This window comes from Tinamus guttatus, unplaced genomic scaffold (genome assembly GCF_059628265.1).
Source record: "Tinamus guttatus ecotype Peru unplaced genomic scaffold, ASM5962826v1 Tinamus_guttatus_pri_ptg000323l, whole genome shotgun sequence".
In the NCBI taxonomy this organism is placed as follows: domain Eukaryota; kingdom Metazoa; phylum Chordata; class Aves; order Tinamiformes; family Tinamidae; genus Tinamus; species Tinamus guttatus.
This window is the reverse complement of record NW_028288857.1, coordinates 421,745-445,557: the sequence shown is the minus strand read 5'-3', so window position 1 is coordinate 445,557 and position 23,813 is coordinate 421,745. Positions and strand designations below refer to the sequence as shown.

The following is a 23,813-nucleotide window of genomic DNA, read 5'->3' as shown; positions in this document are numbered from 1 at the left end:
CCCAAAGAAGTCCTTCCTGCTCTGACCTAACGAGAGACATCTGCCACTGATCCAAAATCTGTCAGGAGCTCAGCTGTGAGCAGGACACCTCAGCCAGGCATCTTCCAGATTTAATTTCACTAGATTCATCAGCGTGCTTTGCCCAGTGTCTTGTTTCTACCTATAGCAGTCTCTAGTACTTACTTTAGAGTGAAGTATAAAAGCCTAACACCAAGCAATTCTTGTGTGGCAGGGAGGAGGTTTCTTCTCAAGCCGCAGCAGCAATCAGCAGATGCTGCGGATAATAACATAACTGAAGTATACCTGCATGGTGAACAGAAAAGTAGTGCGTGCTGAACAAAAGTTAGGTGACTTTTGGAAGATGCTGTTTAAAGAGATTTCCTCCATATCAGGAGAAAGGGAACCCTCAAAGCTTCAATTTGTATCCATGTGCTTGCTCTTAAAATAGCCTGAATTCAGGGAAACTCTGCAGATTTTGACAAACTATTTTCAGTTAGGTCATCTTGGAAACTGAACTATTGGCAAAATTATAGAGGTATTTTCACACTGATAACCTTTCTCCTTTCCCCATGTTTCAGGGAAGTTCAGATCTTCGAACCGTATCCATAAGTGTGTTCTTAAACAAAAAGGAAGTTCAGTTATCAGTGTTTGACTTTTTGTCTTAGGATTGTCAAAGGTATAACCTTTCAGCTCAACTAGTCTCCGTTCCCTTTTTATCCCAGATGTATATTATTTTGATAGCAGCTTCCTGTCAAGGAGTACAAGAGCTCCGCTGAAGCAGTGGAGAACACTTAGACCTGATGATTGAAATCATGGCTCCGTCTTTTTTATATTCTTCTTCTTATTATTTTTATTTACTGGCTGTTGAAATGTTACAGGAATAGCAGGAAAATAAACCAGAAAGTGGACATGCCACAGGCAGCATGTGTAACACAGATCACAATATGCCACAGGACTTAGCCCAGTGTTCTCATTCTATGCAGTAAGTTTTAATAACTGTGTGATCTGTCATGGGCTACCTGCCCAAAGACTTACCTGTATGAGCGCTGTTGCCTCCTCTTTTCTATCACTTGTTTCAGTTTAAAGAATAGCTCTTTTGTCTAACTAAGCCACATAGGTGAAACCAGGAAAGAGAAAGCTGAGGATTAATGTAAATTCCTTTCTTCCTTTCTTTTTTTCTTTTTTTTTTTTTTTCACAGTCAAATCTCTACCCCACAGTGGGTCTGCAGACTCCAGGAGAGATAGTCGATGCCAACTTTGGGCAGCAGCCGTTTGTGTTTGACATTGAGGACTACATGAGGGAGTGGCGAGCAAAGATTCAAAGCACCATTAAGCGGTTTCCCATAGGAGACAGACTAGGCGAGTGGCAAGCCATGCTGCAGAAGTAAGTCTTTGCATTGCTGTCCAGCTTCTTGTGTTGTGTTAGGCTTTATGTGCTTTTTTTTTTTTCCTATGTATATTTAGAATTTCTTAGGGCAAAAAAATACCAATGGGTGCATTTTGCTTAAATGTAATATGCATTGCTTTAGCCTGTTTTGCTATTTAATTGTCTTTTCTGCGTAGATGACTACTGTATAAAATTCTAAAGGATATGGGAGAAGCTTTCAGCCAATGACTACACAAAATCTTGCAGGAATGAGAGACCACGCAATCTGAGATAATGCGCTGGGAAAGGGGGAGTGGAGAGGAAACTGTAAAAAAACTGTATTATTGCGAGAAGTCGTGACCTAAGTTAGTTGGATGCAGAAATGCAAGAACAAAGAATAGCCTAAGTCAAAGGCTCACAGACCAAGCCAAAGTGAAAACACAATTGTGCCACTTCCTACACTTCTAAATCCTGAATGCATCTCTGGGCATCCCATTGCAAAAAGGATTGAGAGGAACTACAGCGGGTTCAGACAGGAATTATCAGAGGCCAGGAGTATCTTCTCTCTGAAAAAATACAATGTTGAATAAGGCTGCACAGCTTGGAAGAGGTAATTGAGGGAGATGGGCAGTAGTTGCTTCTCAGTCATTTATGCTCCAAAGAGTGGGAGCAGAGAATGGTTATTCACTGTTTCTTGAAACACAGGAATTTGAGAACAAGAACCACCTCCTCCAGAAAAAAAAAGAAAGAATAAAATGATCTAAGTATAAGTGAATTTTAAAAGATAGACATTGAAATATTCACACTAATCCGTGAAGGCTATTCCATAGTTAAATTTTAAGCCCCCCGGTTGATAGCTATTACTCCGTATCAACTCACTGAACTGCTGATTACTGATTATTTAATTGCCACAGGTAACTTTTTTTTCCATATTCTTTCCATAAACACCTGGTACTGGTCACTTTCTCATCCAGGAGACTTAGATGCAGTGAAGATTAGATACATGTGACCATTTTTGTTTTCTGCCAGCCTTGTATTGCTCATCTGCAGATAATTAGTCTGGCCAAGAAAGACTTTGAAGAACATCTAAAACTAGCATCTGTTTTCAAGCAAATCAGGAGCTTGGGGCCTGCCAGCAAGTCTGCTTGGCCAATAGAGAATTGAAGTATAAAAAGAGGCACTTAAGGAAGGTAAGGCCACAACAGAGAAGCTAAATGAATTGTTTGCCTGTGTGTTTCGTGTGGCAGAAAAAGGGCAAATTATTACGCTGGCACCCTTTTTTATGAGGGACTTAGCAATGGATGTGTCTGGGATTGGAATGTCTGTCAAGTAAGTGCTGGAAGAAATAAGTGGAATGAAAAGGAGAAAGGCTCTGGAACCAGCTGGTATTTACCCAGAATCTTATTGGGACTCACAGGGAAAATGGCTGTGGAATGAAATTTCTCTACAGTGTGCCCCTGTCCAAGGGGAGAAAAGCAAGTGTGTATGAGGAAAGGTTTCCTAGAGGGTTTCAGAAGAGGAACAGGGAGCAAAGGGCTGAGAGAACCTTGAGGTCTGTCTTGGATATATATGTAAGGGATGCTACTGAAGGTAGATGTGCTGAGCGCGTGAAGAAGTAGGATGTAACTTCTATGAAGAGGAGCCAGCCAGCCTGCACGGTTCTTCGGCTGCTTGCTTTGTCTGGGAAGTCCAGAAGTCTTTTGGGATGTTCCCTTGCTGTGGAGGTCGATGGGAACTCTCCTGATGCAGACAAAGAGTTGTTTAAAAGGGGAGAGAGATTCTCAGAGTGGAGGAGTTCTGCTCAGATGTGTGCTGGTGTCTGTACTGTTGTACACATTCAGAGATGACTTGTAGAAGGTGTCAAACAGTGAAGTAACACAATGTGTTGAGGATATTGAGCTGCTGAGAATAGCCAAGTGAAAGGGGGTGGAGAAGAACTGTAGGGAAGTGCTTCCAAAGGTGACTGAGCAGGCAGTAAGGTGGCAGACGAGATCCAGCACAGATACTGACATGATTCAGTGTTCGTGCACGGACTGTGTTCTAACTTTATAGATGGTGCATGATGGCTTTTGAACTATGACCCTTCAAGAGCAAGATCTTTGCCTTACAAGGAGTCACAAATGTCAGCTCATTTTTGGTAGCAAGCAGAAAAAAATCGAATGCTAGGATTTATTAGGGGAAAAATAGAGGACAAAAAACCATCCGTATGTGAATCTATGGTGTAACCTCAACTTGAACTTGATATTTTGGTTCTGTAATCTACCAGAAGTATCTAGTAGAACTGAAAAAAAAAGTGTGGAAAAAAACGCAGATTTGCCAAAGTATGGAATGGTTGTTAGGCTAAGGAGTGTCCCTCAGCTTTGGAATGGTTTTGAGGGATAATTCAGAGGTCTACCAGAAGTCTGGAATAGCCTGGACAAGGTGACAAAGGAACCATACTGTCTTTCCTGGTGCAAGGACCAAAGCGCATCTAATCAAGTTAACAAGGTGGCAAGTTCAAAATAAACTCAAGGAATTTATTTTACATAGTAATTAAGTTGCAAGATTTCGGCCACCTAGTACCACGAAAGCTACACAAATTCAAAAAGAGACTGGACAGATTAGTGCACACTTAGTTCTTAGGGCACAAAAAACATCTTATTCTGGAAAAAATATGCACCCTTCATTTTGGGACATAAACCCACCGGTACTGGGTCAGAGCACTGGGCCATCTAGCTCTATTTTATGAATATATCAATAAAACAAGTTTCTGTGGGATTGCAGTGTTTTCCCTCCCCTGGTAAAACTGATTTTTTTTTGTCATTCTGTTGTTTAACTGAATATTTAGTTGTGTTAGGACCTTCCCTCTTATCCCATGATAGTGTAGTTTGTTTGAGAGCCTTTACTGCAGCATTCTGTGTAAAGCCTTTGGACAACCAAGTAGTCTGCACCAGCCCAATCTGTATTCTGTTTCCTGAATCTCTTCAAGAATTTCACCCCCTGCTGCAATAGAACCAGTTTCTCCCTATGTTTGCTCATTGTTCTCTTCAGACTTACTTTTCCTTGTGTGGCTGGTGGACTGCCTGGTGGATTTGTTGTGGTCACTCATCCAGGGCTCTTCATGTCTCCTTGGGGATTCTTTTTAAAAATCAGCATCACATTTTACATCTTTGTCTTTCTAGGTGGTTTTAAGCAGTTTTAACATGGAGCTTATACCCCAGGGTAGCAGTCCAGCTGTTTCATGTTTGTAGCCCTTTGGCCAGTGTTGTCTTTCCTGTAGCTTTGGTAGGATTGGTTGCGTCTACTTGTTTTGTTACCCTGCAATTAAGCATCATGGGCAGACTCACCTTCCCTTCCAAGATTTTCCTCCCTGAAAAATCCTGAAAGACTTAATTTTAGTGAAGCTGCCTCTAAGGAAAGCTTAATATAGGGAGTGCCTGTCTGGAAGGTAAAGAAAGACGAATCAATGTAGCAGAATTTTTGATCTGTGTTGTGCTTCTAATACACCATTACAAGAGAGGCTTGAAACCTTGAAAGGGGAAAAAATGGGTAACTAGTTTTCTTGGTGTGTTATTTTAGTCTTGTAGGATCCCTAATCTTTTCAGGTCTTGCCATGAAGAATCCAAACAGGAGTCATCTAGAACTTGTGATCAGCTAGTAGGGTTGATTGTGAGAGAAGGAACTGCATGGAACCTTATTTCTGGTATTGCAGGAGATTCATCCTTGTTCATTTGACAGTCTAAATGATTGCATGCCAGGAGGAGGAGAGCTGAACCTAATTTATAGAGGGAAGCATGCAGTCAATTTTGCTTTGTGGAAAGATAGTCATAGACAGTATAGGCTTCTCTGCCTCTACTCCAGCTGAAAGAAGCACCACTAGATGCAGCACACAAGTGCTCCTGATTTGGGCACTTATGCTCTCAGGATATTTCAAGAATGGTTCCCATATGGTAAAAGCTATTTCTTTGGCCATTGATAGGTTTAACTGTCTGGGACCAAAGACAAATCACAAGAGAACGTGGGATTCTGAAAGGTTTTGTTGTCTGCATGAACATGTCACATAGCCCACACTGGAGAGCAGTAATGTTCCCCCAGAACTTCAGGAGAGGTACCCTCGGATGCAAAAATGCTACTGCATAGAAAGTATACAGCATTCTGCTATAGTAAGTAGCTGTCAAACTAAGTCATTGCTGAAAATCTTGACTATTAGTGACCACTTATTATATTGTTCTGTACCAAGACAGAGGTATTGTTTTTTTCTGTGATACTAGGGACAGGAGGAGCACAGGCAGGAACTCAGTTTTCATATGGCTTTGTAGAGCATTTAATCCATATGACAGTGACCCTCTGCCTCTGGCTACTGAGTTAAACTGAAATGAGTGTTGGCCTTTCCTGCCAGTCCCTGCCAACCCAGATTGGTGTGCTCAGTGCTTCAGCCTGCCTGATCCATGGCCTGCTCGTGGCTGTGCTTGACAGCGAGACGTACGTGTTCTGTTGAGCCTGCTGTGCCACGTCTGTGCGTGAACAACAGGAAAGCGTGCAAAGGGTGTACCTTGTGCAGGTAGCGATCGGAAGCAATTCTCTAGTGATTTGTGGGGAGGTTTTAAAAATTAGAAATCTGCTTACAGTGTTAAACACCTACAAGTTATTGCAGACTTTTAAATTCTTCTTTTTCTGTATTAAAATGAAATGATTCATCACTAGAGGCTTTAAAATATAGGGGTTTCAGGTTTCATTGAAGCCCAGTTAGCATTAATTTTTACCTGACATATCCTGAGAAGACACAGACCTAAATGCTTCAGAAATTGGTTGTTCATAAAGACGTTTTATTGTGTAAATTTTGTGACAATGATAGTACTCTTTCCTTTCTCCCCATCTGCTTAATATTTTTTTGGAAACATAACATGGAAACATTGTATAAATGAATTCATGTTTGTGAAAGCAATGCTAACAGTCCACTCTTTATAAATGAGCAGATGAAAGTGTTTGTGACTATATTGAATTCATAAGGAGATTCAGTTACCAATTAAATAACTGCTGACAAAACAAGTGATGACAGAAACTGAAGACCAGGAAACTTTTTTTTCAGATCTACCTGAAAACCATGCACTTCTCGGAGGATTTTGGCATTTCCTATTTGTATAGGACAGGAGGGCTGTATCTGTGTTGTCTGTACCCTACCAGTAACATGGTACAGATCTCTTCCAAGTAACACTTAGGCAGTAATAATTAAATAAATACCGCTTATGTTGTTATGTACTGTGTGTTATAGGGATTTTTTTTTCCTGTCCTTCTCAGTTGTCCATCTTGTAAATGAGCATGGTCTAGACCCTGATTATGTCCTAACCAAGCAGAGTTTGGTCACTGAAATTTCAGCTTCTGTCATTTTCTTTTTCCTCCGGTCTCATTACTGTTTTACCAATGCCTGTTCTTCTGTTCGTATTTTCTTATTTTCTAGTATGGTTTCTTCATATTTGGTTCATCATGGGTACTGTTCAACAGCAGCTGCCTTTGCCAGAGTAACAGACACCACAATCCAGGAAGAGCAGACCTCAATAAAGAATAGACAAAGTAAGTCTCTTGGGCAGCCTTCCCAAAGTGTAGCATGCTGACTGCACATCCTCTTCAGGTCTCTGTGGTGCTGTAACCACAGGAGATCGAGAAGTAAAAACTGTGACTGGGAGAGGAGTAAAGTACGACCTCCACAACTTTGTGCAAGGTGTCGGCAGGAAGCTGTGTGAGAGCTTTTTGTAACTGCTCTGGCCATTCTTGTTAGTCCGTCTTGTGTGTCAACAGCTTTTCTTTTCCTTTCAGGAATACAGAAGCTAGTATTAGCTGGCAGAGTGGGAGAGGCTATAGAAGCCACCCAGCAACTTTATCCTGGCCTCCTAGAACACAATCCCAACCTGCTCTTCATGTTAAAGTAAGTATGAATAGTCTTATATTCTCTATGCTGAAATGTGGAGTTGGAGGAGGAGCTACCAAGCCATCCAGTCAGGCTGAAAGCAATGGGACTCCCAAATGCCTATGTAGGTACTGCAGCCTGCTGAGCCAGAGTAAGGACAGAGTATATCTCAGTTCCCAATAAAGCTAAGTAGGTCTCACCTTCACTTGTCCTGTCATTGTGGATATTGTGCTTTTTACTCCTCCCTCTCTATTTTCCATCAGCCACCAGCATTTCTAGATTGATGAGATAGTGGAGGTACTCAGGTGTTGGCAGATTTAGTGTCTTCTCCCTGGAAAAAAAAACCCTACAGTCTAATTCTGGAGTACCTACATAGGCATTTGGGATGAAAGCACACTGCGAAGGAACAGTTTCTTATTAGCACAGTGGGAATAACTTTCTTTGGGGGACAAGGAAAACCACCTTCTGTCATGAGTCCCATCTACCAGCTCACCATTGTACGAATTCTTTTGGGTTCAGAGCAATAGAGACTTGGGAGCATTTGGGTAACTGCAGAAATATTATCCAAGCCCGGGGCAGGCTTGCCATACAAAATGTCTGTTGTGTTCTCAGTCTGTCGAATGTTTTACCCATGGTATTATGACAGCTGATACTTGCATTACTGACCCTGTTGATCCCAAAATGTACTAGCTGTCCCAATCTTTGTCTTTGCTGGTACTGAGCACTCAGTTACTCAAGTAGTGTTTGTGGGGTTGAAAAGCTGTTGCTGCATGCCCTTCCCAGTGTAGGTGTCTGTGTTCACTTCCCACTGTAGCATTATCAGAGAACTCACAGTGCAAAGGCATTTTCCAAGACCAAGAAATTTTACTCTTATCCAGTGTATAGGACTTCTGCAAGCAATAAATCACTAAGGAAGCATCAATGCAGAACACCCTGGCTGTCATGCTTCCTTTTTTCTTTCTTCATTCCTATGAAATCAGGTGTCGGCAGTTTGTGGAGATGGTGAATGGGACAGACAGTGAAGTGCGTTGTTTCAGTGCCCGCAGCCCCAGATCCCAGGACAGTTACCCCGGATCCCCCAGTTTAAGTCCTAGACATGGATCAAACAACTCACATGTTCATAGTACTGGTAAGTGTTTTTTCTCTGTCTGCTGGTGAGAAGAGCAAATGCTGCTGCATCACGTTGGCTCAGTGTTTCACAGACCAAACTATAAGCCTGGATGAAGTCTGTCTCCTGCAGCTTGAGGTCTGCAAGAGAGAATTGTTTTTCTGTAGGGGACTTCCAGTCTGCAGAACTTCAAACTACCTCCTCAATCTGAACAGAAGATTCATTGTTCTGGCTCACTTAGCAAAAAAAGTTTGGGAGTTATCTTGCCTGAGAGCTCCTTGCTGTGTGGACCAGATAATGGTCTTATATACAATCTTATATTTGTGAAAAGAGAAAAAGTCTGTACCTGAAAAACCCAATTCTGTAACATCAACTCTTTTTAGTTTGGGGAATGAAACTTCAGGATTTGAAGTGGAAAGAGCAAGGCGAACAGGAGACACAAAGTATGTCCCTGGGCTCACTCAGGCTTTGAAGACAAACTGGGCTAAAGAGTCTGACCTGGGGAGCCCCTGAAAACACTTTGAGCTACTCACAATATTGTGAGCATGTTTTCTTCTTTTATTTCTGCTATTGCATGTGAAAAGCCCCAGATGTGCAAACTATACCAACATATATGTTGGTATAGGAAAAGGAAGGTGATTGCATGAGTACCTCCAAGCTGTCACCTTCCCAAGCCAGTATCTTTATTTACCTATATGATGTTGCAGAAACTGCAGCTGCATTTCTTTGACCAGATAGAATGTCTGTAGATGGAGCTAGCTGCATCTCTCTGTAGAACCTCTTCATAAAAATATGTTTTCAACTGAGAAATGCGTACGTAATTTCTTGCTGCAAAGACAAGGCAATATTCATGTATCTTTTTCTTCATAAACTGGACACAGACTTCCACAGCTCTTTCTGTCAGAACTTTGTGCTTTCAAAATAGCGATAATTTTTTCAGTCAATGTTTCAAATATTAAACAGGACAGTGGTGCACAATCTGCTATGTATTTTCTTCTGTCATTAAAATATATAAAATGACCTGTTTTATATTAATGTGTTGTGGCTTTGGCAGTGATAAAAACGGAAATAAATTCCTGAGCTATAAATAAAACTGTGGGATGAACTTGAATCTATCAGGAGGAACAGCTGTACTAGGTTGGAACGTCTGGTCCTGTATCCAGTACTAATTGACCAGAGAGAAGGGCAAGACTTTATTAATATTTTCCTAAAATATTCTTTGAGCTCCTAGAGAGTTGCCATTGTCTTGATACATGGCCTAAATACATGGCCCGTGTAAATTTAATCATTTTTGAATCCATACAAAACTTGCAGTAATTACCAAAAGTTTATTTTGTGTCCTGTGGCAGAGAGTTCCCTCGTTTGATAGATACATGTCACAAGGCTTGATAGAATCGTAGATAGATGGATCAGTTGATCCATCAATCTTGCAAATCAGATTCCAAGTCTAACTCTCCTTTTAGTGGTGTCTGTTACTCCTCAATGAAGAGGGTCAGCTTGTGATTTTAAAAGAATTGTTAGCTTCTGAGTGTTGTGTAAATCAGGTGTATCCCTAATGAAAGGTAAGCTGTGGAAGGCTTGGGAAGTGGTGTCCTTCTTGCGGGCTAGTTTTATTCCTTTGTGGTTTCATTGTATGGAGAAAAAATTGAGTTTATGAGAGAAAAAAAGAGTTTGTAATAATAAGATTCATACTTCATATTTCAGCAACAATTTCTGTGTTTGTTTGAGCTGGTTCTGCTGATCTACAAACAATTTCTGCTGCTTACTTAAGCTCAGATGTTTCTGATGCATTATGGGTTTCCTTTCATATTAATATCTGTATTCTGTAAATCCCATTAAATTTAATAAGGGTAAATCATAATTTAAGATTTGCAGTCTCACTTCACAGTAGAGTGATATAGTCAGTTTGGTCTCATTTTTCCTTTCCTTCTTGGCTTTTAGGAGCAGATAGTCCAACCTGTAGCAATGGAGTCACATCCACAAAAAGCAAACAGAGTCGTAGTAAATACCCAGCACTGAGTTCGTCATCTTCCTCTTCCTCTTCCTCTTCCCCCTCATCTGTGAACTACTCTGAGTCCAATTCTACAGATTCTACCAAATCTCAGCAGCACAGTAGTACGAGTAACCAAGAAACCAGGTATTTTTTTTGTTTTCCCATTCAATGCCTGAGGTGGATGAGAGGATGGGAAACAAATCTGATTTTTGAAGAGCCAGAAGGGCATCTGTCCTGCTTTTCTGAAAAACAGAGTAATTTTTCACATAGCTACAAGAAGCAGAGACATGTCCGTCTTTGTTCCCTGTTCTGCTTAACGCTGTGGAGGCTCATTTTATGAGGAATATTAGGATGGTCTTGGTTTAAACACCATTGAATTGATGCCATAAGTGCCCACATGATGGTTTGCCCAGGAGACGGGGCAGATTTAGAAAGCCTGTCTTCTCCAAGAAGCTATAGGCAGTCCAAGGAGAGCAGAGGATAGTTACTGCTACACTTACTGGAGTGTGGAGTCTGTGTAGCAGTGGAGAGAACTGAGCTCCTTTTGGAGCAGAGGAAATCCTTGTAATTAGTGGGATCTAACTGCTGCTAATTGCAGCTGGGATTTATCCTTTGTGTACTATGATGAACAGTCTGCAGTTTCTCTATCCTGATCTCCAAAGAGGCCTACTGCAGATAACTGAGTAAGAAACGCTTGTTTGGGTTCAACTAACTGCCTTCCAGAAGGCTGAGTATTTTTGAAATGTGGAGTCCAAATCATTTCTGTTTTGGGGATTGATCAGCAGACTACTGTCTCGAGCATTTAAACTTAGAGCCCTTGTATGTTTTGTGTTGCACTTTTTGAAAATGTTGATGGTTTATCATGGCGTCTTCATCCAAGATTTTCATTCTGTTTGTTTAGTATGTTATGTTGTCTGGCTGCTGTTCACTGCTCCAGAGATGACTGCTTCCTGAAATGAAAGTGTATAAGCACTCTGCATCTGTCATTATGACAGACACTTTCAGAACAGAAACCTGTTTCATAAGATGCCTTCTGAATTCTGTAAAAATTTTTACTATGCTGAGTTAAACTATCTTGTTCTCTGTAATGTAACAGTCACTTAAATCTATTTTGCTGGCTCTTGCTGGGCATCATTTGTCATCTGGGCTTTTCATTTCTTCCCTTTCTAATTTACACTTCTGGCCTTTCTTTCCTTCTTTTACCTCAGTGACAGTGAGATGGAAATGGAGGCTGAACATTACCCCAATGGAGTCCTGGAAAACTCATCCACCAGAATAATGAATGGCACCTACAAACATGAAGAGATCCTGCAGACGGATGAATCCAGCATGGGTAGGGCCTGACAGGCAGGATGTCTCTTGCCCTGTTTCACAGAAAGTCAAAGGTGTAAAGGGTAGTAGAAAGAGATGGCATCAAAAATTAAAGATGTGATTGGATGTGGGAAAGAGACATGCCCTTTGAGTCCCTTTCTCCACCACAATGAATGAAGTTCTCAAGATCTCTGATTCACAGGGAATGTGAATCTGGAATGTCCTGGAATTTAAACTAGATTTGGCTTTTCGTGGTCTCTGAGAAGTTTTGGTGATACTTGGGAGCAGGGAAGGCCCCTAAGTCAATGATTTATTTAGTGCTGGTCATGAATTGCAGCCAGAGTAGTCCAGTTCTACCCACTGAGAAGATTAGGCTGTGAAATGCTGTGTGATTCCCCATTGCAAAATGTTCCTAACACAGTCTAGTCCATTCACAGTCAGCAATAAGTGTTCTGCTTGTGAGTGCTCTAGCTGGCAGGGAAGGGATGCCTCAGCCACACTCGCTCTGCAGCTGGGAAGTCCTCCACTTCCAATGAATCCTGCAGCCATCTGATGCTGGGATACCACTGGTGGTGGTGTTATATAGGACTGAAAAACTTCTGAGTCTGGGGTTTGCCAGACCAGGGGTTTTGGTGTTGAGTGTGCTGTATTACACACATGTAAACATAACAGATCCAGAGGGGCCATCTCCCGTTATTTTATCAGAAGACTTAATTTATAGACAGTTCTGGAACAAACTGAGTTCAAGTTTTGCCCCGTACCAAAAAGATGCCATGAAAGTAACCCTACTGCTTCTTGTGGTGCATGACTCAAAAAAAAAAAAAAAAAAAAAAAAAAAAAAAAAAAGCTTCCAGTTGCATAATTCTAGACCAAGGAGCATCTATCTGCTCCTGAAAGGGAGGAATTTATGGCTAAGAACTGGGCAGCATGGCACAGAATGAGCAATGGTGGGGAACGAGAGACAATTCTCTGCTCTTCCCTCTAGAAGACAACTGCCCTCAGAGACAACTCTGTGGAGGGAACCATGCTGCCACAGAACGAATGATCCAGTTTGGACGGGAGCTGCAGACGCTGAGTGAGCAGCTTTGCAGAGAGTATGGAAAGAATACAATGCACAAAAAGATGCTCCAGGTAAGTGTGAGCTGTATGCTGTATCATAGTGGTTCTTTGAGCCAGGACTGGAATTGTGGCTTCACTTGCAGAGCTCTGTGTAGCCCCCACTTTTGCACCTGGAGAGTAAGAGGGAGCCTGTGTGGGAATCGGAGGTCAAACTGAGTCAACATAAAGCGTCTAGACTCAGTTTTCAGTGCAGGAGAGAGGAAGTTCTGCTCCTGCTTGCCTTCTTGGGGGCTACTGCATGCTCCTCTTCTCTCCAGGTGAAACTCAGCCTGCTTTCCCATTCTGCTTCCCCTGCCAGTTGGAGAGGACACCCTCTTTTAAACTCCTCTCTTGATGGCCCAGTGTGGTCCCAAGAAGAAACGGGCCATTTCTTTTCAGGAGGTAGGCACCTGTCACCTTGGTGGTTGCAGGAGGTGCCCCGCTGACAGACCTGTTTTTTTGTCTGCAAGTTTGCCATCGTGCATGACCTTACTGTGCCTCTCTGTTCTCTCTCACAGGATGCATTTAGCTTGTTAGCTTACTCTGACCCTTGGAACTGCCCTGTTGGTCAACAGCTGGACCCGATCCAGAGGGAACCTGTGTGTGCTGCTCTTAATAGTGCTATATTGGGTAAGATCTGCCTTCTGTGTGAGAGCTACCCCATGGATATACTGGCTCTCAGAGGCTGTTCTGTGACAGGCGTGCCCTTGAGTATTACAAAAACTGTGGAAATATTTGTCTTTAGCTTTTGCCTCTCAATTGTTCAGAGTTGAATCAGCCAGGAGGGCAGTGAGACTGGAGAGAAGCCTGTAGAGAAAGGATGCTCCAGATATGTTCTCTTTTGGGCTCCCTTTCTTGGTTTTCCTCAGTGCTGCTCCCAAGGATTCTCCTCAGCAGTTTCATTCTCTGCTTACTGAAGAAGCCAAGATCCCTGCGATGCATTTTCTGCTTCTCTTCCTTCTTGCTTTGAATCCCGCTGAATCAGTTTGCTGGCAGCAGCAAGGCCCCTTTCCAGGTTGCTTGGATTGGCAGAGATCTGTCTTGGTATCTTCCTGCTCTCTGTTAAGGATTGTAGTTGCTCCATTGTAGCAGCTTGCAAGTGAAGCAGATCTATAAAGCAGGAAAGGCCATGAATTACAGTTACTTTGATCTCTCCCTGAACATGCAGGGGTAAGTGTTATAATAGGGCCCATCTTCACTTAGAGCATAGGGTCCATCTCTGCATATTCCCATCCTGTGGTGCGCCTGTTGGAGCGCAGAGGGCCTGGCTGCTGGTATAACGTGTTAAAACCAGTGCTGTGCTGATGGTCCAGCCATGATCCTCTTTCAGTTGTGGCCTTAACTCTGTCGAGAGGACCCTGCTCTGTGTGGAAGTCGTGTGTATTGTGGTTTTCTTCAGCTAATGAGGCAGGTCCTCTTTCTTCTGATGAGCTTCATTCTTTATATAGCTAGATGGACCATGGTTAGAGCCAGGCTTGAGCAGTCTCTTGTGCTTCTCTGCATTGCCAGAGTTGGCTATTTATGCCTGTTCTTCCACGTTCCTTAAACAAGAATGCTACTCGGCCAAACAACTATTCTCATTACTCTCCCACATTGAGCCTAGTGTACTAAAAGCAGCAGCTTTCCCCAATGGAAGCCTTATTCTTGCAATCAGTGAGCTGCTGAGTCATTGCTGACCTTCCTGCCATCCTCAGTGATAGAAAATCCTCTGGTGGAAAAATAAGCATATTGATAATAAGATAGCCAGATAACCAGGCTACAAGAAAGGGATTGTTTCTTTCTACCCCTGGATGCTGTCCCCAGACCTTGCCCGTGTCATGTCATTGCTCATGTGACTTCACAGGACATTACCCAGCTCTTTTTAGCTCAATCCATCCATGACTGGCCAAACATTCTCTACCTGACAGCTTCTTCTCTGTCTCAAAAATCTATGTTTGAATGACATCTTTCCTGATGGGTTTGTGCACTTCATATTGAGTGTGCAAGAGGGAGCATTAGAGATTTTCCTCTGGGGAAATGAACAGCTAAATGAGCAAACCTGTGAAGACTTGCTCTGTATAAGTAAAGGAGCAGAAGTGATAGGATTGGGGGAGGAGTGATGGTTAGCATGGCTGGGTATTCTGCATGGTTGCTGGACATGGTGTCTGGGTATTATTTGTCACACAAGTCACAAGACTTGACAAGCTCATCTGAGGGTTCCCTCCCTATATGTAGCAAAAATGAATTTGAAAAGAGGCTGTGACCAGTGGGTTTTCTGGGTCTTGGACTATGGCCTGGACCTGCGCATTTGGGAGACAGAGAGACAACCTTTCCCTCAGTACTTGGGGCCAGTTTCTCCTGTCTTTCCTTTTTCCTTCATGCTCCTCAGACTTGGAAGATTTTCCTTCTGAGCACACTGAGGCAGCAGGAACTGCATTGCTTTTCTTTTTCTTTTCTTTTTCTTTTTTCTTTTCTTTTTCTTTTTTCTTTTTTTTCTTTTTTCTTTTTTCTTTTTTCTTTTTTCTTTTTTCTTTTTTCTTTTTTCTTTTTTCTTTTTTCTTTTTTCTTTTTTCTTTTTTCTTTTTTCTTTTTTCTTTTTTCTTTTTTCTTTTTTCTTTTTTCTTTTTTCTTTTTTCTTTTTTCTTTTTCCTCTTGTTCTGGTCCCTACAGCAGCTCTTTCCAAGGGCCTTGTTAAACTGTGGCCCCTGGGGGAACATGTTCTGGTTGGGCAGCCCTATGTGGGGTTTGTGGAGGAGCAGCAATGTGATCCAACCTTGATCAGGGATAGCTTTCTTCAAGTACCAGTGCGCCCAGCCAGGGATGCTCTCCTTGGTGCACACATGTGATGTAGAGGGACTCATGTACAGATTAGAAGCCATGCAGCCAAAGTGCCTCTTCTAAACAGATCTCTCTTTTTTGCCCCCACAGAATCTCAGAACCTGCCAAAGCAGCCCCCGCTGATGCTTGCCCTGGGCCAGGCGTCGGAGTGCTTGCGGCTCATGGCTCGCGTGGGCTTGGGCTCCTGCTCCTTTGCCAGAGTAGACGACTATTTGCACTAGCCACCAGAGCAAGACAGAATTGACATCTCTGAGTGCTGCCCTTCACCCTCCGTTGCTGCCACTACAACAGCATCTCGTCTATGGCCTGACCTCCCTGCCACCAACGTCCCCTCCAGCGCGCACACACACAGACACACACACACACACTGCCTGTGAAAGGATTGAGTTATTTCCTCACTACATGGCCATTCCTGACCCCAGGAGTGACTGGCAGATTTTATCTGTCTCCCTGCTATTGCTGCAACTCCAGCAGCATTCAGTATTTTGCTGGTTATTCTAATATAGCGCCTTCCAATGTAGGGATTTCTCTTTATATTGATTTGAGTTGTTTATGATGGATCCACCAGTATTTTATCTGGAGAGTTTTGCTGAGATGGTTTCTGCTGATTTACTGAGGAAACTCATCAGGTTGGTGACAGCTTGTTCTTTTTCTTCCCTGCTCCCTCCATCTGTGCACATACAGTATCATCTTCTGTACTAGTTGCCTGAACTCTTTTTGGAGTGGCAGATCAGAGGGATTTTTTTTTATTTGAATTCTGTTTATTAAAAAGGTCTCTTCCACCTCCACAAGGTCACTGATGTATTTATTGTCCACAGCCCCAGTTCCAGCCATACACATTATACATCACCCCAGGAGGCCTGGTGAGTTGTGTCCTGTCGTGTGCTAATGATGGGAATTGGAGGAGCTTGGTCTTTCATGGTAAATGCCTCGCCAAGAGCACAGGACTCTCAAACCTTGTGTTTTTAAGTGGGAAGAAGAGAAATCTGGACGTTGCCTTTGTAGTGCTTTTAAATGGCTACACTGTAAAGGTATCTCATGCTCTGAAATGGACACTTTCACAGCAGCTGGAGGACAGGACTGACTAACTGGAAATCATCTACCACTGTATTGGTAGGAGCAGTGTTAGCTTGTAAGAAACGTTCATGAGTGCTGCCAGACTGGGTTGTCAGCTTTTGTGTTAAGCCACAAATACCCTGCTCCTCTATATAGCACTCAGTAATAGTGTTTACGGGTCCCCCATGTAACACTGGCCTAAATGAGCACCTCTAAATTATAGAAGTCTCTCGACTTCTAAACTGTGGTCTTCCTTGCAGGTTACAAATACCAAGGTCAGGCTGTGGATAAGTGTAGGAAGTAGCTTCATGAGGTTTGATCTATTCAGGAGGGAGCAGCAATGTTTTTGTAAAGATCCTTAAGGTAATGATTTCAGTTTCAGGTGCAAAAGTGTCCAGCAAGGGTGTGTGGGTGGGGTAACCTCAAAGTACAACAGACTAGTGCATCAGTGCTGTTGTATATATCAGGTTCAGGGACTCATTAAGTGCTGCTTATAGGTCTACTTGTAAATGGTGATGCTGTGGATCAGGACTGCACACCTTGTGTTCTGCAGAGTTTACCATTATGCGACTTGAGGATTGGTGTGGCTGCACAAGAGAGGAGGGAGGATATGTTTGAGTTAGACCAACTGTTATAGTAGGAAAAATAGAATGCAGTTTTTGAGTAACCTTCTTCTAGGCACAGATAGAGGATGACACTGAGCAGAATTTAACCTTGCAGTCTGCTGATTTGGTTCAGTTTTGGGGATGAGCTTGTGTGTCTGATACCTTCTCTGTTTATTTTCAACTCTACTGGCTGACCCGGTGATGGATATTAACCAAACCTGGAGTCCTTACCTTGCTACAACTGTACAAGCACTTTAAACTGATGGACAAGTGTCCTTTCTGGAGCCTCTGTGGCTGGGCCCATCACTGCTGCCTGATGTATAACCAGTTCCCAGTGTTCCTAGTGCTGTTGCTGATGTGAACTTCCTTATTCGGAATTTTTGCTTTAAGCTCTACCTTTCTCAGCAAGACTTAGAGCAGAGTAATGGACTGATCGTGGGTACTTAGGTGGGAAATACTGTAGTATTTGACTTTTGCCTTTCACATTTGGCTACCTCCTGTGCCATCATTGCACATGTGCCATGTGTCATCATTAATTTATTCTTGTCTGCCTGCAGTCAAACCTCTCTCTTATCTTTGTAGCAACACCGTCTTTATCTCTTCTGAGTTTGTTGGGGTTTTTTTGCTACCAGTCTGTGATAATTTGTGCTTCCTTGAAGCCAAATCTGTTCTCTGTCATATACTTAAGCCCGCTTGGTCTCTCAGAAGAGCCATGCTGACTGTCCTGGAGCAATTGTTTTCATTTTGGTTTCCCCTTTGCTGCAAAGAACAAGGAGATGCTCCTAGGTACCTGCTTATTCTTATGCAAAGAAATGTGTGAAGGGATGGTCTCTCTGGCTTTCCTTGGAGACTGCTGCTGTGGTGTCCCATCTGCTGTGGTGGGAAAAAGCACTGTGGGGAGCACTGGGGCCTTATAAAACATCCTTATGGAGAAAAAGGGAGTATTTGAGAACCTTCAGTCCGAGGAAGTACTAGCTGTTCTCCACCAACCTGCCTGCAACAAGAGTCAGAGAATGAAGGATGAGTGAGCATGATGGGTCTGCATTCCATGAGCAAAGCTTAGAGCCTGCCGCCTTTAGCTGCAGCTGAGCCTGGGAAGCCAAGAGTACATCTAGGCTTGAAGAACACACAATATGCACAGTAGTTTCCTGTCAACTGTTTTATTTCCAAGAGGTGGATGCCTCCTGCTGACCGCAAGCAAAGTCCTGTATGGGATTTATACTTCCATCACTGCAGAAACATTCCTGGTATGGCCATGCAAACCTCTGCTTCTTTTGAACTTTTTCTGGCTGGGACACACCTCTGGTCACTTCTGTTCTGTGTGTATGGTCTGAAAAACAGATCCCTTGCACTGGGTGGTCTTTAGCTCCAAGCAGGAAGGTGTTTTTGTGGCTAGGCTTCTCACAGTCTCTGTTTCTGAGCAGCTCTGGGGATAATGATGATCTGTCAGAGTTGTTTTTTTTTTTTTTTTTTTTTTTTACAAACGGGAATGTCACAACTCTTAACAGAACAAGGACTCTGTGAAGGTGTTTGGGATTTTCTCTCAGCCCTATCTGTGCATGCTCTTCACATCTCTCCAGGCAGGGGGACGTGACTGCTGGCACTTGAAGCTCTTGCACGCAAGCCCAAGGACCGATCTGCAGTGTAGTTAACTCTCTTCTAGTGGTTGCTCAAAACCCAGGTATGAAATGCTCAGTTGGAGTGTGGGATGGGAGGTGTTTTCAGGTTTACAGTCAGCCTTGAACAAATGGTCACAGTTCTGCTGTGACAGAGCAATTCTTGCCCTACACTCCACAGTTTTCATCATCTTTCAAGGAGGATTTTTCTTCTTTGGTACAACATCAGCTAAATGGACTAAGCTTAGTATTTGTGAATTAAGTTATCCAATGTTTCACATGAAAACTTGAAAAGCCAGGGGTTGGATTTTAACTGAGAACGGAGTATATTAAAATTTACTGGAAGTGTGGTCAAGAAATCAACATTCTGCTGTATATTGACAGATTTTTTTTTTATTAAAATACACATCCCTGTGCAAGAGTTAGTGCGAAGCTGTGTGCTTTGTGCTTCTCCTCTTGCCTTAGGCAGCTGGGGCAGACGCATGGGAAAGCCAGGCCGGGTGTGCAGGTGACGGCCTGCGCCGTGGTCCGGGCTCGCATCCAGCCCTGTTGGAGTGTGGCTGTCCTGCTTTCCAGGAAAGCAAGCAGTAGGTGCCAAAGGAAGAGTACTAGCATGGTTAGTGGCACAGAAGTGCATGGAGCTGCTTGCAGTACTACTTTTTGCCTTCTCTTCATCTCTCTGCATGATTTCTTTGCGCTTATGGCGAGTTGGCTACAACAAAGGCCTCTTTGTGCCTGCTATCCTTATCCTGGTTGTTAGTGTGGCCGCTTAGGTGTTGGGCAGGCAAAGCAACACTGGACCTGTAGCCAGTTTGCAGAAAGGCCTTGCCCTGTCAAAACCCTTCCTTCTCTGGTAATGTTCTTGTATTCCTCCCACATGGTCTGACCCTTCTACATTATGTGTAGTCTCTTTTAAGTTTCCCCAAGAGCTCCTTGCTCATCCACGCGGGTGTCCTGCCCACCTTGCTCAACTTCTTTCTTGTAGGAACGCACCAATCCTGAGGTTGAAGAAAGCGGTGATTGAATATTAGCCAACTCTCGTGGACCCCCCTTTCCTTCTAGGACCCTGGCCCAGGGGATTCCTCCAAGGAGCTCCCTGAAGAGGTCAAAGTTAGATCCCTTGAAGCCCAGCGTTGCAATCCTACTTCTTGCCCACCTTCCTCCTCACAGGATCATGAAGTCCAATATCTCATGGTCATTGCAGCCAAGCCTGTCCCCAACCTTCATATTTCCAACTAGACCAGCCCTGTTTTTTAGAATCAGGTCTAGCACCACCCCTCTCCTTCTTGGCTCATCTACCAACCACATCAACAAGTTATCTGCAGTGTTCAGCAGGAACCTCCTGGGCTGTCTGTCCCCAGCTGTGCGGTCAACCCAGCAGACATCAGGGTCGTTGAAGCCCCCAGAAGGAGCAGGGCCTGTGAGCGTGAGGCTACTCGCAGCGGCCTGCAGAAGGCCTCATCCGCTTCCTCTCCCTGGTCAGGAGGCCTCTAGTAAACGCCCACCCCAGTGTTGCCCCTGTTTGCCTGCCCTTTAATGCTCACCCCCAGGCTCTGGATTTGTGCTTCATCCTCCCCTATGTTGAGCTCCGTACATTCCAGTTACTCTCTCACATAAAGGGTAACTCCAGCACCTCGCCTTCCTGGCCTGGCCTTCCTGAAAAGCCTAAAGCCCCCTGTGGCCACGTTCCAGCCATAAGTGCTGTCCCACCATGTCTCCCTAATTGCAATGGCCCTGCAATGGCCCACACATCTCCACTTCCCCTTGTTTATTGCCCGTGCTTCATGTGTTTCCATAGAGGCATTTGAATTGGGCACCCAATGTGCCCCACTTTCTAGCTGGGGCAGCTGTAACTCGACTATGTGGCCTTCAGGACTTCCCAGATTTTGCTGTTTTCCCTCCCCAGGCTTCAGGCATCCTTTGCTGGCCCTTCTGTTAAATTGGCATGATGGCATGGTATGTCCTTGTGTACCTTACCACCCCAGCATCCGTGATGATTTCCCCACCCCCACTGAATCTATTTTAAAACCCTATCAGCCCCACTGGCTCATGGCCAAGGACTCTCTTCCCTCATTGGGAAAGATGAATCCCATCTGACGTCAGCATGCCTGCTGCCCTGTAAGGTTGCCTGTTGCCAAAAAAAACCAAAGCTGTGGTGATGACACCAGCCACGGAGCCCCGTGTTAACAGGCTGCATCTTCCTGTTTCTTTCCATATTGCTATCAGCACCTTGGAGAATGAACGAGAAGATGACCTGCGCATCTGAGTTCCTGATCATCCAATCCAATTCCCTGAAGCTCCTTTGGTTGCCCTCGGGCTGTGCGTTGCCACTGGCTCTCCTCCCGCTTTCAGAGGCAGGCTAATGACACAATACTCCTCTAGACTCTGGTGGTATAAACTATTGAGGTGTAGCCCTGAAACTTTGTGAAAATAAACAGCTGAGTATAGTCCAAAAGCGGTTTGTCCTCTAAAATCCCATTTCTCTTCAGCTTTCCTTCCCACTGCTGCTTCATCTCTTGGTGCTTTTACTACAAGGTCTTGGACATAGTTTTGGATATGTCCCATTCCCTGTGTACGTGCATTGAAAACATAGCCTTTCTCTGTTTCTGCTTTTCAGACTGTGAGCATGAAACACTGATGTTGTTTTACATTTGGTCTGTGCATAGCACGTACTGTGTTTTTTGCCTTTGCATTTGTGATGTTTTTCTATGTTGTCTTTGCAGCTTTCTCATAACAATGTGCATACTCGGTCTGGTTTTGTAGCTGGGAAATTGCGTTGCCATAATCCTTCCCCAGTCCTTTGCACAGGGTCTGCGGCCGGGGTACCGTATCCTTGTGCCCACATTATCTGCACAGCCTGTGCGATGTCTGCAAAACAGGTCTGAGAAGAAAGCTGTGTCCTCACTGTCCTGCCTTCATGGGTATTTTGTGCTTTCAGTCTTTCCCATCTGTTTTACACTGGCCACCAGCATTTTGAGGCTAGGCAGGCACTAGTGGAACTACTGGATTCCAGAGATCAGTATATTCTCCATGAACCCCCCAACCACCTAATTTTGGCATGCCTACAAGGCGCATGGGGATGCGACGATGCTGTGAGAGGTGTAGTCAAACACATGGGCTAAGGCCTGGCCCTCTCAATATCCCATTTCCAACAAAGCAGGCTGTGAAGGGACATGGTTAGCTCCAAGCCCAGGAGAAATGTGTGTCTGCAACAAATGGGCATTTTCATTGCACCATTTTCTCGTTTTTTAGGATCTGCTCCTTGGCCTGAAGACCTGGGACAAAAACTAACTGCAGCTTGGGTAGGGCTGCAGAGAGCAGTATCTGTTCTCACAGGCTCTGGATGGATGTCCAAGCATGCACCAGGCAGCTGTCTGAAAAGCTGACTGACTTGCTGTGGGGACACACATAGGGAGCCTAGGGAAAGCTCAGAGAAACACAGGAGGTTGTCAGGGCAGCCTGCCCTGATCAGCACTTCCAGCAGCAGAATCTCAGGCCCTGTACAGTTAGTAATGCCCTGAGGCACAAGGGATCAGGTCACAGGCAGCATGAAAATCCATTTTTATTGCACATATTTACTCCATCAGGCCCTTCCTGGAAGGGCAGTGACAGTGTGTGGTATTCCGTGTCCGACAATTGCATCACAGGCTGGCACAGCGTGCAGTGACTGTGCCCTCCGCCATGCAACCTTCCGACCTTCTGAAGAGCAGTAAATACCATCTGCTCCATCTGGAGAAGGAGGGCTGGATGTGTTAGTCTCACTGCGAATGGTCAAATGGCGGTTTCACTTTTTTCTTGCCAAGCATATTTGTTGCTTTCTTCACCCAGGGCCTCTTTGGATCAGCACAGACCTCGTGACCACTAAGAGTCACAAACCTGTGGTAAAAATTGCAAGAGCTTGGTAAGTAAAGTCAGTGAGAGCAAGAACTGCGAGCCCGTCCCTCTTTGTGTACCACCCCACACCTCTCTTGCAGACCTGAACATATCCCCAGCACAGACAGGGGCTTAGCAACAACTCCTCCTCTGGCAATCAGTGCCCTCTGTGTGCAGGGCAAAATGCATTTCTGTTTTTTTTTTTTTTTTTTTTCCAGGGAGAAACCTTAACATCTTCCCTACTGCCAGCTCCACAGGGCCACTCTCCAACCACAGCCAGGGACATGATCCCAGATGGACCCTCTCAGCCGTCTCTGGAGCTGGATGGAGTAGGTCGGAGCTGCTCTGCTTCCCAGCCATAATGCTGAGGCTGAGGCAGGACACAATCCCAGCAGTAAGAGGGCTGTGTACTTACACAATTGCTGATAAGGGGCAGTCTCTAGGAGTCTCGTAGAAACTCTTCAGGTTAATGAGACGAACAGGTCTCTGCGCATGACGTAAGCAACATTCAGTGGGTGCGTAGAGTGCTGCAGAGGGAAAGGAGAGGAGCTGTGAATGCTGCGAGCAGCTTTGGACACACGACATTGGCAACTACACTATACAATCTATAACACAACACCTACAACACAGACACCATAGTGTTTCTCTGCTGCTTCCTTGCACTGCACTGGGGAAATGCAAATCCACAGGGACTGAGATTGTCCTCTCTGAAACTCTGAATTAGCCCCAGTGCCCACTGGCTTTTGCCAAGACCTCCCATTCCAGGATGTCATCTCCCTCCTTCCTTGCACCCCAGGGATGCTCATCCTTGTCCTAAGCAGGAACTTTTCCTGGCAGCAGCACCATTTCCATGCAGGTGACTCTTCCTGACCTCCCCAACAGCATGTCCCTGGTGGCAGTCCCAGGGTCCCTGATCCCCCAACCAACAACGGGGCTGGTGAGAGCAAGGCAAGATACCCACCTGCTGCACGGTGTGTGGAGAGCACAAAGAGCAGCACAAGCGCCAGGGCTGTCCTCCTGGTGAGCATGGTGGCTGTATAGAGGGTCTTCCTCAGCGCTGTGCTGGTCTGCTTTGCCTGGTCTGGG

At 44.4% G+C, this 23,813-nt stretch overlaps 2 protein-coding genes across 3 annotated transcripts in view; one reads left to right on the top strand and one right to left on the bottom strand.

Moving 5' to 3' along the window:
* The window catches only part of RANBP10 (RAN binding protein 10), a 47,981-nt gene extending 31,613 nt beyond the window's left edge, over positions 1 to 16,368 (top strand). Inside the window, exons 6-14 of one of the 2 annotated variants that reach the window (XM_088529061.1) lie at positions 1,200 to 1,384; positions 6,804 to 6,916; positions 7,160 to 7,268; positions 8,231 to 8,379; positions 10,300 to 10,495; positions 11,560 to 11,684; positions 12,651 to 12,793; positions 13,279 to 13,390; positions 15,668 to 16,368. In XM_088529061.1, coding sequence (XP_088385187.1) covers positions 1,200 to 1,384; positions 6,804 to 6,916; positions 7,160 to 7,268; positions 8,231 to 8,379; positions 10,300 to 10,495; positions 11,560 to 11,684; positions 12,651 to 12,793; positions 13,279 to 13,390; positions 15,668 to 15,798 — 1,263 coding nt within the window. In that variant the 3' untranslated portion in view covers positions 15,799 to 16,368. Of the gene's footprint in view, positions 1 to 1,199; positions 1,385 to 6,803; positions 6,917 to 7,159; positions 7,269 to 8,230; positions 8,380 to 10,299; positions 10,496 to 11,559; positions 11,685 to 12,647; positions 12,794 to 13,278; positions 13,391 to 15,667 lie in introns of both variants that reach the window. The other variant, XM_088529060.1, reaches the window with a different exon arrangement.
* A 6,244-nt stretch (positions 16,369 to 22,612) lies between these two features.
* Positions 22,613 to 23,755, bottom strand: LOC148593916 (monocyte chemotactic protein 1B-like). The gene is made up of 3 exons (XM_088529104.1): positions 23,689 to 23,755; positions 23,143 to 23,254; positions 22,613 to 22,730 (listed from the first exon to the last, which is right to left on the bottom strand). The coding sequence occupies exons 1-3, from the start codon at positions 23,753 to 23,755 to the stop codon at positions 22,613 to 22,615; spliced, it is 297 nt and encodes a 98-aa protein (XP_088385230.1).
* Positions 23,756 to 23,813: the final 58 nt, after the last annotated feature.